Raw genomic sequence first — 13,724 nt, 5'->3', positions numbered from 1 at the left:
TCACAGGGCGCCGCCCACGGCGGGGGCGGGGCGAGAGTCGTTCCCGCCCCTGACGTTGCGAACGGCTATCGGAGACCTGGCCCCTTACAGGCTACGCCCCCTACTGGAGAAGTCGCTCCTGCTCCGGTGGGGCGCGCTCGGCTCTGTCCTTCTCTGCAGCGCCACCTAGAAGAAAGGAGTGGAATTACATATGTCCGTCTAGTCAAGGCTGTGGTTTTTCCCGTGGTCATGTATGGATGTGAGAGTTGGACTGTGAAGAAGGCTGATCGCTGAAGAATTGATGCTTTTGAACTGTGGTGCTGGAGAAGACTCTTGAGAGTCCCTTGGACTGCAAGGAGATCCAACCAGTCCATTCTAAAGGAGATCAGTCTTGGGTGTTCATTGGAGGGACTGATGCTGAAGCTGAAGCTCCAATAGTTTGGCCACCTCAAGCGAAGAGTTGACTCACTGGAAAAGACTCTGATGCTGGGAGGGATTGGGGGCGGGAGGAGAAGGGGACGACAGAGAATGAGATGGGTGGATGGCATCACCGACTTGATGGACATGAGTTTGAGTGAACTCCGGGAGTTGGTGATGGACAGGGAGGCCTGGCGTGCTGTGATTCATGGGGTCGCAGAGAGTCGGACATGACTGAGCGACGGAACTGAGCTGAGAGAGGGAGAGGGGCTTTCCAGGCTGTGCTAGTGGTCGAGAATCTGCCTGCAATGCGGGAAACACAGGTTCGATCCCTGGGTTGGGAAGATGCCCTGGCGGAGGGCATGGCAGCCCACTCCAGTATTTTTGCCGGGAGAATCCATTGGACAGAGCAGTCTGGCAGGGTGGCGGGCTATACAGTCCATGGGGTTGCAAAGCGACCAAGCATACCACCACAGAAGAAGGGAGGGAGGTGCATAGATGGATGATAGATTATGGTTACATAGACAAGTAGATACACATAGAGGTAGGTAGGTGGGAAGAAAGATAAATACCTACGTACATATGCATCTGGCAATGAGAATCAGATGGTTCAGCAACCAGGTGAAAGAAGCTGGAAGATGGTGAAGCACCACCTTCAATATTTGGAAGGAAAACGATTTTGAGAGAAAACTTCACTTGAAACTAGAAAGGATTGTGTGTAACGTAAGGAATATGTCAATAATGTTGTAATGACTGGAAACAGGTGGTTACTAGACTTACTATAGTGGCCATTTCACGATGTATACAAATGTTATTTCACTGTGAGTGTGTTAGTCCCTCAGTCGTGCCTGACTCTTTGTGACCCCACGGACTATAGCCCGCCAGGCTTCTCTGTCCATGGGATTCTCCAGGCAAGAATACTGGAGTAGATTACCATTCCCTTCGCCAGAGGAACTTCCCAACCCAGGGATTGAACCCTGGTCTCCTGCATTGCAGGCAGTTTCTTTACCGTTTGATCGACAGGGAAGTCCCTGTGTGGTATACCTAAAACTCACACAATAGTGATGGTCAACTACATTTCAATAAAAGAACTGAAAAACAGTAAAAACTCCAGGAAAAACACAAACCGACAAAAATTATGAAGCAAATATAAAGCAAACAAAAACTTGGTGTGTGTGTGTGTATTTTTTAGACACCCACCACCTCCTTGTTTCACTTATAGTGAGATGAAGAACTATAAAACTTTCAGAAGATAGCATTGAATATCTTTGTCTCATGATAGTGAAGGAGTTCTTATACATAAAAAGCAAAGACCATAAGGAAAGGATGGGTAAATTTAATTAAGACCTTGTGTTATTCAAGAGTTCATTAAAAAGCATCGACTATAAAATACATTATGTTTTCCTTTTAATTCAAGGACATTCAGTTCAGTCTCTCAGTCGTGTCTGACTCCTTGCGAACCCATAAACCACAGCACGCCAAGCCTCCCTGTCCATCACCAACTCCTGGAGTCCACCCAAACCCATGTCCATCAAGTCAGTGATGCCATCCAACCATCTTATCCTCTGTCGTCCCCTTCTCCTCCTGCTTTCAATCTTTCCCAGCATCAGGGTCTTTTCAAATGAGTCAGCTCTTCTCATCGGGTGGCCAAAGTATTGGAGTTTCAGCTTCAACATCAGTCCCTCCAACGAACACCCAGGACTGATCTCCTTTAGGATGGACTTGTTGGATCTCCTTGCAGTCCAAGGGACTCTCAAGAGTCTTCTCCAACACCACAGTTCAAACGCATCAATTCTTCGGCGATCAGCTTTCTTCACAGTCCAACTCTCACATCCATACATGACCACTGGAAAAACCATAGCCTTGACTAGACGGACCTTTGTTGGCAAAGTAATGTCTCTGCTTTTTAATATGCTATCTAGGTTGGTCATAACTTTCCTTCCAAGGAGCAAGTGTCTTTTAATTTCATGGCTGCAGTCACCATCTGCAGTGATTTTGGAGCCCAGAAAAATAAAGTCAGCCACTGTGTCAAGGACATTAGCAACATTGTTAATTAGAGTCCCCTCTTGAAAGCCTTGGTTTTTGAAGCTTTCTGATACCAATTCTCTAACACTACAACTGGGGTTTTGCCTCAACAAAGAAACTTTTCTAAAACAAAAACAGTAAGCATTTTTTAAAGTCATAAAATATTTAACAATACTGTCTTTTGGTACATTTCCCAGACTGGCAGAGTGTAAAAGAAATGGAAGAAACCAATTATTTTAAGATTATATAACAATCAATGATGCATCATATCAGGAAACATTATTTTGAATTTAGAATTCTATCCTCAGGCAGATTGTGAACTTAGAAATTTTTAAAAAGCCATTTAGACTTGCAGAACTCAGAAAATATATCTTTTACATGACCTTTTAAGGGAAGCTGAGTATGTACCCCAATAAAGTTAAAGAGTGATGACTAAGAGAAAGATGGGGGGAAAAAAAAGTAGATTTAACCAGTAGATTTAACAGGAGTCTTAGATTGACTTCTATGCAACAGTACTAGCAGCCACCTAACCAGATAGGAACAGAAGGTAGAATATCCTCAGGGAAAATAATGAAATAGATTTCAGCAACAGACAAACTGGTTAAGAATCTCACAATTTTAAGAACAGGGTGAAGAAGGTAACGTTTCTTCTCTCACTGGGAAAAAAGCACCTGAAAAACAATACAACTTCAGGAAAAACACAAATTTGCAAGAAAATTATGAAGCATATATAAAGCAAACAAAAACTTGGTGTGTGTGTGTGTTTATTTTTTAGCCACCCATCACCTCCATTTCACTTACAGTGAGATGAAGAACGATAAAACTTTCAGAAGACAATGTCGAATATCTTTATGTCCATGATGGTAAAGGAGTTCTCTAAACTAGATACAAAAAGCAAAGACCATAAAGGAAAGAATGGGTAAATTTAATTATTATAAGGCCTTGTGTTATACAAGGGTTATCACCAAGAAAATATAAAGACAAGCCACAAACTGGGAGACAACATCTGAAATACAAATAACTGACATAGGAGTGGCATTCAGAACATATAAAGTGCTTCTAAAAATCAATAAGAAAATGACAAACAAAAGACCTGGATAGGCACTTCAGGAAAGAGAAATACAAGTGGCCAAAAAACATATTAATAGGAAAAGATGCTTAACCTCATTAACCAGTGAAACACGAAATGCATCACCATGAGAGGTCACTTGTCAACCACCCACCAGCCAGACATTCAAACGTCTGAGAACACTGCTACTGAGGTTGTAGGGCAGCTGGAACTAGGGAGGCATAAACAGTCACATGCGTGCTGTTGTGTCCGACTCTTTGGGACCTCGTGGACTGCAGCCCACCAGACGCCTCTGTCCATGGGATTGTCCAGGCAAGAGTACTGGAGTGGATTGCGATCTCCTCCTCCAGGAGGAAACTCCAGGGTTAGGATCTTCCTGACCCAGGGACCAAACCCATGTCTCCTGCATTGCAGGCAAATTCTTTACCCCTGAGCTACCTTGGAAGACCATAAATAGATAACAACCATCTGGCATGATGTTGAATGAAGATACTCATGATCTAGCTATTTAACTTCAAGGTAAATATCCTACAGCATTGGTACCAGGACATATAGACAAGATTGTTCCTAGTAGCACTGTAACCATTTATGTGTGTTGCTTCAGTTGTACCTGACTCTTTGTGACCCGTGCACTGTAGCCCGCCAGGCTCCTCTGTCCATGGAATTCTCCAGGCAAGAATACTGGAGTGAGTTGCCATTTCCTTCTCCAGGGGATCTTCCTCCCAACGCAGGGACTGAACCCAGGTCTCCTGCATTGCAGGCAGATTCTTTACCATCTGAACCACCAGAGAAGCCCAAATATTCCATTAGGTAGGTAAAAATGAAAATGATTTATTTCTTTCTTTAGCGATGATGGGCGGTGCTCAGTAGGAAAGGGTGACAAGGGCATTCCTGACACCTGAGAGTATAAGTTAGTACTTCATTTTTGGTGTTATTCGGCAATTTCACATTTAAAAGATGGATGCTCTTTGATCCAGCAGTTCTATTTCTAGGAATCTTTACTAAAGACATACAAACTCAGTCATCTCCTGGGGTCCTTTCCCATCCCACGAGCTTGGATTCCCAGGTGTGAGCCTTTTGTCAAGGAAACTTGATTCCAAGGGGACCAATCCCTCGATCTCTCTCTGCCTCTTCATCCTGTGCTCAATGAACTCCTATCCATCCTTTATTTGAACCAAATATTTCCTCTTCAAAAATGTTTTCCTGACTCTCCATAGTAAAGTAGGCCACCCTCTACCCATTCTTATTAATTATTCTTAGAGCATAATCAACAGTTGCATATTTATTTATAGGACATTTTATTTAGCGTTTGTACTCCCCACCAGAGCACAGGCTGTGACTATTCTGTTCCAGGGCCTGACCCAGGGCTAACTCATGAAAGTATTGGACTGGGCACTGTCTGTCTTTGTCCTGAAACCTTATCTGGGTTCACCTGGGGGCTTGCTAGAAACCTGCACCCTGCAGCTCTTGCAGAGACTTGTCCAGAAGGCCCCACATGTGGGCAGCAGCATCTGAAAGCCAGTCATTGGCATCCTGGAACCTCAGAGACAGGTGAGGAGTGAGTCACACGGCAAAAGTCATTCACTGTGCTGTCGCCGAGACAGTCTGTGACCCTGGCAGGGACAAACGAAACTTGTGGATGCCAGTATCAGGCTGGGCTCTGAGCCCCAACCCACATGCCTTCCTGGATCCCAAGAGGGATCGGTGACTGCATGTCAGCCTCTGGCGCCATGAACCTCTGGCTGGACCTTTGCCTGAACATAGTACGTTGCAGACTTCCTGGCTGACTCCTCCACTTAACCATGTGCTCCTTCCAGGTGGGGCCAGGAGTCTACTTTTATCCCCAGAGGCTATCCTGGGGTGGGGGGGCCACATATGGGGAGGAAAGGGGCCGGTGGCAGGGGCCCCATTGCCCCAGTCCACTGCCCACCTTGAGATGTTTGCAGCTCAATGCCAGGACAGAGGCGATCGTTTTGCAACATTTAAAAATATCGAATCACTATGTCATGTACCTGGAACTTATGTAGCACTGTAGGTCAATTATATAATTAAAAGAACAATAAAATTTTGGAGAGAAGAGGAGAAGAGGTGGAGGCATTAAATCTCCATCTCTTAGAACATTTTCATTTTATTTTTGGCCATGCCATGTGGCTTGCAGGATGCCATTTCCCCCATCAGGGCCTGAACCCGGGCCCTCAGCAGTGAGAGCGCAGAGTCCCAACCACTGGACAGCCAGAGAATTCCCTCTTGTAACATTTATAAATTTTAAAATTGCATTTTTCTCTTTTTTTTGTATCTATCTGAGGTGGCTGATGTTAATTAAACTTAGTATGGTAATCATTTCCCAATATAGGTAAATCAAACCATCATGCTGTACACCTTAGAGAGTGATGTATATCAATTCTTCCTCAATAAAACTGAAAACAAAAACCCCCAAAATGTCAGGACAGCTCCTTGACACCCAGAGACCCACATCTCTGGGTGATGATCTGGCTTTTGAAGCCTGTGACGGAGTCTTTTGCTCCATCCCCAGTTCAGTTTACTTGTTAGATTGAGTTCCAGCCCATAAACTAAGCCATGTGACCCTAGCCTAAGTCATTAATAAATTCTGCATTTTAAATAACTTCTTCTATTGTGATACGGGGCAGATGGAGGCTTTATGGGGCCCAAAGTTTCTACAGCTAGACGGGTCCCTAACTGAGGCATCCTGAAGTTTCGGCTTCAAGGTCAGTATCCATCTGCTCCCTGCGAGGAAAGAAATGGAAAGTGCCAGACTGCTTTGCAGTGAGGACCTGGGTCTACAATCCAGGTCCCACCAATCCAGGCTGAGAATGGGAAGCCAGCAACCTCCAGAATCCCTTCTGGTGACTGATGGCCTCAGTGAGGGCAGATCCTCACTTCCAGTGGGAATGGGCTAAGGTGTTCTGATGGCAACTGTCAGTCCGCAGACCAGCTCTGTATTCCAGTGTGACGGGTATTCTATTTGCATGGACTCCAATCTGCTTCCCCGTCCTTCCCAGAGGTTCTGTGACCCTTCTCCCTCAACATTTTTTGAGCACTTGTTGACTTTCATTTCCTGAATTTAAGACTAGCTCTTACATATCCGTATCTTCCCCCTTCGCCTACCCCCCAGGCTCTGTTTCATAAGACCCTCTACCGGTGGAGCCAGGTGCTGTAGCTTGCAGCTAGGACTCGTATTTTGTTCTCCTCCAGGGCCTGGCACAGAAGGACCACAGGAGGACAGCCACCCTAGAGCCTTTTTTCTTCCAAGCTCCTGGCAAGCTCTATCTGGTTACATCCACCCCGTGACTTGCCCTCCAGGCACTGATCTTGCTGCCAGCCTCTTGCTCTGCCACACGCTCTGCCTGGCGTGCTGCCCGGGCCTGCCCAGCCTTCTTTCCCTCCACTTTGTCTGCTCACTGCCGACCTCCAGGCTTATCCAGGAAGCTCGCTAGATTCTGCACTCTGAACCCTGAGCTTACCACGTCCCACATCTCACCTTGCAGCTGCGGTCCTAGCTATGGCCGACTGCTAAGCCCTTGGGCAAATGGGATGGGAAAATCGGACCCTTCTTGGTCCAGGAGACAGGTCTCCGCAAGCCTGACTTGCCCTCTCCTCCCTACTCTGGTCCCAGAGCAAACCCCCTCCCTCTCTTCATCCTCCTCATCCTGCTGCCTTGGACAAGTCCCTTCACTTTTGCATTTTGCTTCTCCAACTTTACAGGCCGTAAAGTCTAATTTGTATCATACAGGTTAAATATGTTTATTTCTGTAAGTAGGAGCTTTCCCATCAGGACAAATCAAAGGTTCACTTTACTTAGGCAGGTGACGGGGTCGTGTAGGCTCCTGGGAGATCGGGGCAGAGAGAGACTAAGGGGAGACCCCAAGATAGAGGCTTTGCTGATTTCTTGCTGAAGATACAGATGAATATAAAAGCATTGGCTTTGGTGGCACGTGGTACCAGAGGATTTGGGGGAACAGAGTCTGGGGGGGTGCCGTGGAGGGGGAGATGTACTGACTTCAGGGGCCAGCTGGCCACAGTACCCCTCCAGTCCCAGGTAGGACTGGGCCAGCCTTCTCAGCTGCAGGATGAGGCATCCTGAGGGAGAGTGAGAGGGAAAAAAAGTGCTGGAGAAGGAGCCAAGTCATCTGAACTTATTCCCTGTGCCCAGAAGTGGGGGAACCAGTCTGCTTTCCATGAAGAGCGTTCCCGTCAGGAATTCAGCTCCTACGTGCTGTTGCTTAGTCACTTCAGTCACGTCTGACTCTTTGCCCCCGCGGACTGCAGCCCACCAGGCTCCTCTGTCCATGGCATTCTCCAGGCAAGAATAGTGGAGTGGGTTGCCATGCCCTCCTCCAGGGAATCTTCCCCACCTAGGGAGGGATGGAACCTGCGTCTCCTGCACTGCAAGCAGATTCTTGACTGCTGAGCCACCGGGGGAAACCATTCAGCTCCAAAAGAGGACTCGAAAGAAATAGAAGTGGGCAGAAAAAAACTAGTTTGGGAACTCGGTCCTGGCCTGCTACAGGCGGGACCTCCCAAACTCTGGGCCACCGCGTGCCCAGCCCCTTCGGCACCACGCGTGGGTCTCCTGGCCCTGGTGACCGCCAGCCCCAGCTGGGGGCCTCCGCTACGGCCCGGGGCGCTGGGCAGTGGACGAGGCCCAGCTGAAGCTGCTCTGGCCGCGTGGCAGCACCAGGTCCAGGCTGAGGTCGCGCTGCTCATCCTCGGAGAACACTGGCCGGTAGCCCAGCAGCTGCAGCGCGCCGGCACACAGCTCCTGGACGCGGCGGATCTTGGAGAACGGCAGGGCGTGGCGCCAAGCCTGCGAGACGTTGAGCGCGTCCCTCGACGTGGTCTTGAACGCCTCGCGGCGCGCGCCGGGCCCGACGCCGTGCGTGATGTTGTGGATCCAGGCCTCGAGCTGCGGCGTGAGGCTCAGGCCCGCGAAGGCGTACAGCTCTCGGATCTCTGGCAGCGGCGCCCGCGCCAGGTCCTCGAAGCGCACCAGGCGGTAGCGGCCGCGCAGGGCGGGCGGTGGCTTGTGCGTGGCCGCCTCGGCGATGCGCACGTGGCTGCGGCACACCTCCCGCACCACGCGCAGCTCCGGGTCGGCCTCCACCCACTTGCCGTTGGTGCCCAGCACGATGCCGTTGTCGCGCGCCAGCGCCTTGGCCGTCTGCTCGCGCGAGCGCAGCACGGCGCGAGGGTCGCGCACCAGGTGCACGATGCGCAGGCGCAGCGCGGGGTCGCTGAGCAGCGGGTAGAGCACCTGCAGGTTGAAGAAGCGCACCTCCTTGAGCACCACGTGGCTGTAGGAGCGGCAGGCCTCCTGCGCCAGGCCGAAGGGCCGCCGCGCGCACAGCGGCTTGCACACCGCCTCGCTGCTGATGGCGCCGCGCGGGAAGGCGCTGCAGGCTGGCGGCGAGCACAGCGCCCGGCTCTCCGCCCACTGGAAGAGGTCCGACAGGTTGCGCCTCCACGGCAGGTAGGCGTCGAACACATCCATATCGCACAGGAAGACCGAGCGCACCAGGTCGCGCACCGCCATGTGCAGCGCCAAGGCGCTGCCCTGCGACAGGGCGGCCCACACGTGCCACGCGGGTTCCATCAGGTAGAAGACGTCTGGGTGCTGGCTGAAGAGCTGGCCCACGAAGGACGAGCCCGAGCGCCACGAGGACAGCACCAGCACGTGCACCCGCTCCTCGCCGTTCGCCGGGGGCGGCAGTCTGGGCCGGGAGACTAGGAAGAGTAGGAGGCCGGTCTGCGCCAGCAGGAGCGCGGTCACGGCCGTGCTGGAGAAGCGCCGCAGCCACATGCCGCCGGCAGGAGACCTGCAGAGGGAGCAGGCAGTAGCTGTCGGGGACCAGGGGCCGCTTGCCCATCCCACATCCCGTCTGGGGCTGCCGGGGAGCAGCCCTGGAACTTGCCTACCGCCCCAGGGAGACCACCCCACTGGGGACCTCCCAAGTCAGGAGCGCGACCTGAAGGCATGAGCAGTCTTTGCAGAGCCAAAGGCCAGTTGCACAAGACTATGGGCAATGTTTTTCCCTTTGTCTCTTTCTCTCCCCCAGCCCTTTTCTTTCTCAGGAGGAACATATATGTAAAACGGAAGTCCTGCTTTTTGCTTAAAATTCCTTATAGGGGAGCAATTTTAGCCTGCTGGGTGATTTAGCAGACTCTTCCCAACTGTGCCACTTCCTAACCTATCCTCTCAGACCAAAGGCTTCATTGCTTTGTGACTCAGTTCACCCATCTGTAAAAGGGGACTCATCGTGGTCCTGGGGTGTTGGGATGAGCCGGAGGGCTGGGGCATGTACTAATTCTCATAACCGAAAACTTGCACTTTCTGCATAGTGTGCTTCTGCATTGTTTGACTCTTTTAACAAGCAGATGTTACTTTTGCTATTAAGAATAAATAGACAAAGAACAGCAAGTGTTGCTCTCACCCATGGAGAGTGAAGTCCTGCAGGAAGCATGGATTCCCCAGGGAGGATATCCTTCTGGATTGGTGGGAGCTGGCAGAAGAAACCAGTTAAGGGAGAGGTAGGACGGAGCCAGAGAAGGGGAGAGATGAGAGTGGAATCGGCCCCTTTCCATGCTGAGGCTACTTACTGCTGTCCAGGGCTGCTGGGAGGGCTGCCCACCTCGATCACAGATCCATGGGAGAGGCCTGGAGGTTTTTCAGGGCCTGGGAAGGCAGGAGAGGGCTGGGTCAGATGGCCCTGGACGCTGGGAGAGCTCTGTCTTCCCAGACTGACAGAAGTTCCCCTTGGGTGGGAGTCTAGTTGCCCTTCCTCTGGCTGGAGCTGGGCAGAGACCAGCAGCTGGCTGGATACAAATGAAAGTCTCTCCTGCTGGGTTTGAGTCTCTCTGATGCCACTCAGGAGCTGGGAGACCAGGGACAAACGACTTACATTCTCCAAGACTCAAGTTTCCTCCTCCGTAAAATGGGGATGATAACATTTGACCTTAAGGTCATCGAGAGGAATGCTGCTGCAAATATGTACGAGGAAAGGGCTTGGTAAAGTGCCACACATGCCCTGTGTTACTGGTGTAGTGTTCAGCTGTGTCTGAGAGAAGGAACCATGAGGAGTCTCTGCCCAGAGAAGACCCCTGAGGTCACCTGTGCTTAGAATCCCATCATCTCCCAGGCCCCCTACAGCCCCCGAACACGCCTGAGTCCTTTAGTGGATCTTAAGAATGTCCCAGGGTGCAGGGGGAAGGATAAACTGGGCACTGAGATTGACATATACACACTGCTGCTGCTGCTGCTGCTGCTAAGTTGTTTCAGTCGTGTCCGACTCTGTGAGACCCCATAGACGGCAGCCCACCAGGCTCCGCCGTCCCTGGGATTCTCCCGGCAAGAACACTGGACTGGGTTGCCATTTCCTTCTCCAATGTGTGAAAGTGGAAAGTGAAAAGTGAAAGTGAAGTTGCTCAGTCGTGTCCGACCCTTAGCGACCCCACGGACTGCAGCCTACCAGGCTCCTCCATCCATGGGATTTTCTAGGCAAGAGTACTGGAGTGGCTTGCCAGTGCCTTCTCCGCATATACACACTACTATATGTAAAAGAGATAACTAATAAGGACCTACTATAGCACAGTAGTCTGTAATGACCTATATGGGAACAGAATCTAAAAAAGAGTGGATATAGATGTAATCATTAATTCATTTTGCCGTACAGCAGAAACTAACACAACATTGTAAAATCAACTGTACTCCAATACAAACTAATTAAGAGAGAATGTCCCACAGAGACATACAGAATGAAAGGAACACCAAGCCCAGCTCCCACATTCCCAGGTCCCAGAGTTTTCTCCTCTTTGCACTGTTCTTCCTGCAGCAATCTCAAGGGTGAGCCACTTGGGAAGAGAAGGACCTGGAAGTTTCCTCTTTCTTTTCATAGCATTTGCTCCCCACAGAGACGCCTTCACTGGCCATGTCACCACTGAGGGCAGCTGGCATCTAGACTGTGAGCACAGACCCCTCTAGACTCCCCCCTTATCCGGGGCCTACAGGATGCCCAACAGCTCTTGTTTCCTGCTCGGCCCCCCGGGGCCCCCTGGAAGACCTGGACAGCAGCCACCCACCTGCTCTGCCACGTTACCCCCTCTCCTCAAAAGTGTGCTTCCCAAGAACAGGGTACAGGAGAGGGAGGAAACTCTAACTCCTCTTTACTGACATATATTACCTCAAGGGCTAGGTGATTTGGGGCTTCCCTGGTGGCTTAGTGGTAAAGAACCCACCTGCCAATGCAAGAGATGCAGGTTTGATCCCTGTTTTGGGAAGATCCTCTGGAGAAGGGAATGGCAGCCCACTCCAGTATTCTTGCCTGGAAAATCCCCATGGACAGAGGAGCCTGGTGGGCTGCAGTCCATGGGGTCACAGATAAGACTTGGCAACTAAGCAAGCATACAGCTAGGTGATTTAACTCAACAGGCCCTGAGGTGGGCATTATGATCACAATTTTTTATTTAGTTTATTTATTTTGGCCATAGCACTCGGATTGTGGGCCCCCAATTTCTTGACCAGGGATCAAACCCAGGCCCTTGGCAGTGAAAGCTTGGCGTCCCAACCACTGGACCGCCAGGGAATTCCCTATGATCTTAACATTTTGGACGAAGGACCCAAGGTTTGGAGAGACAGCAAGGGACCCCAACCCAGGACTTATTTTGAGGTTTCTGGCAGTTTCTGATCATAGGCTGCTGGCCTTTCCCCTGGTGCTGAAATATCCTGCAGAACACAGGACCCTGATACTTGGGCCCAAACACAGCTGCCCGGGCTCGCCTCACCCTTCCCTGTTAAGGAAGATCTTACCCCTAGGCCAAGATGCTTGTTACCTGCACTCCAGGGATGCCAGAGGTCTTCTTAAGTGGACTCACACTGTACTGGAGCTGTTATCTGATTCTCCGATTGGAACTCAAGAACTAGGAAGCAGATGGAAACATCTTGCGCACGCAGGGTGTCCAGAGAATCCAGGTCCTAGCTGGGAGTTTTCTGAGAAGGCACCTTACATTCAGCACACCACCAACTGGCCCAGGGTTCAAGTGAGGAAGAACATGTCAGGCAGGCACTGGGAGGTGTATTTTATCTTCTTGATTGAGTTTTATTCTCCCCAAGTCCCTAGAAGGTAAAAATCATCCTGTGTGTTTTAGTTGAGGCAGTGGGGCTTAGAGATATGAATACACAGCTGGTAAGCAGTAGGGCCATGGACGGAGAAGCCTGGTAGGCTACAGTCCACGGGATCGCATAGAGTCGGACACGACTGAGCGACGGAACAGAACAGAATGGAAGCAGTAGGGCAGGGGTTTGAATCCAAGTGCCAGGCCCCCAGGGTGGGGTGCTGGGTGGCTCCACTCCTAAACCTTTGCCCAATGAAGCTCCCCACTCTGGAAGGGTCATCTGTCTCTCCTATGAATCCTTTGTAGTATTTTGTGGGCATGTATTTATTATTTGTCTAATTTTGGAAAAGGTGATACATAGAAATGGTACAACATTCTGTGTGTGTGGAGTTTCCTCCTTTTGGGAAACTTCCTACACTGTTGGTGGAAATCGTATTACTCTGCTGGTACAACCACTATGGAGAACAGTATGGCGATTTCCCAAAAAACTAAAAATAAAGCTACCATATGGTCCAGCAATCCCATTCCTGGGCATATACTGGAAAAGACAACTCTAATTAGAAAGATACATGCACCCCAAGATTCGTTTGTTGCTGTTGTTAAGCAACCTGAAGGTCCATAAACAGATGAATGGATAAAGAAGATAAGGTACACATATCCAGTAGAATATTTCCAAGCCTTAAAAAAGAATAAAATAATGCTATCTGCAGCAACACAGATGGGCCTAGAGATTATCATACTAAGACAGAGAAACACAAATACCTTATGATATCACTTATATGCAGAATCTAAAAAAAAAAATGATACAAATGAACTTATTTACAAAACAGAAACAGACTTACAGACATAGAAAACAAACTTGTGGTTACCAAAGGGATGAGGGGGATAAATTGGAAATTTGGGATGAACAGATATACACTACTATATATAAGATAAATAATGAAGACCTACTGTATAGCACCGGGAACTGTATTCAATATTTTGTAATAACCTATACTGGAGAAGAATCATATATATATTATATATATATTTGCTTTACACCTGAAACAGTGTTAATAAACTATACTTAAAAAAATAAATAAAAGTTTTAAAGTGTATAAGACCTAAA

At 49.5% G+C, this 13,724-nt stretch overlaps 1 protein-coding gene across 1 annotated transcript; it reads right to left on the bottom strand.

Moving 5' to 3' along the window:
- Positions 1–1,736: 1,736 nt before the first annotated feature.
- Positions 1,737–12,580, bottom strand: CHST6 (carbohydrate sulfotransferase 6). The gene is made up of 3 exons (XM_055413107.2): positions 12,335–12,580; positions 10,106–10,181; positions 1,737–9,324 (listed from the first exon to the last, which is right to left on the bottom strand). Exon 3 carries the CDS (start codon positions 9,306–9,308, stop codon positions 8,121–8,123), a length of 1,188 nt encoding a protein of 395 aa, XP_055269082.1. The 5' UTR covers positions 9,309–9,324; positions 10,106–10,181; positions 12,335–12,580; the 3' UTR covers positions 1,737–8,120.
- Positions 12,581–13,724: the final 1,144 nt, after the last annotated feature.

The sequence above is a fragment of the Moschus berezovskii genome, chromosome 22 (genome assembly GCF_049115385.1).
Source record: "Moschus berezovskii isolate FMDL1 chromosome 22, NW_MosBer_1.0, whole genome shotgun sequence".
Lineage (NCBI taxonomy): Eukaryota > Metazoa > Chordata > Mammalia > Artiodactyla > Moschidae > Moschus > Moschus berezovskii.
Note: the sequence above shows the minus strand (reverse complement) of the source record. Positions and strands in the feature narration are given on the sequence as shown.

What these genes read in the sequence shown, in the direction of transcription:
- CHST6 (XM_055413107.2), bottom strand. Translation starts at nt 9,308, where the DNA reads ATGTGGCTGCGGCGCTTCTCCAGCACGGCCGTGACCGCGCTCCTGCTG.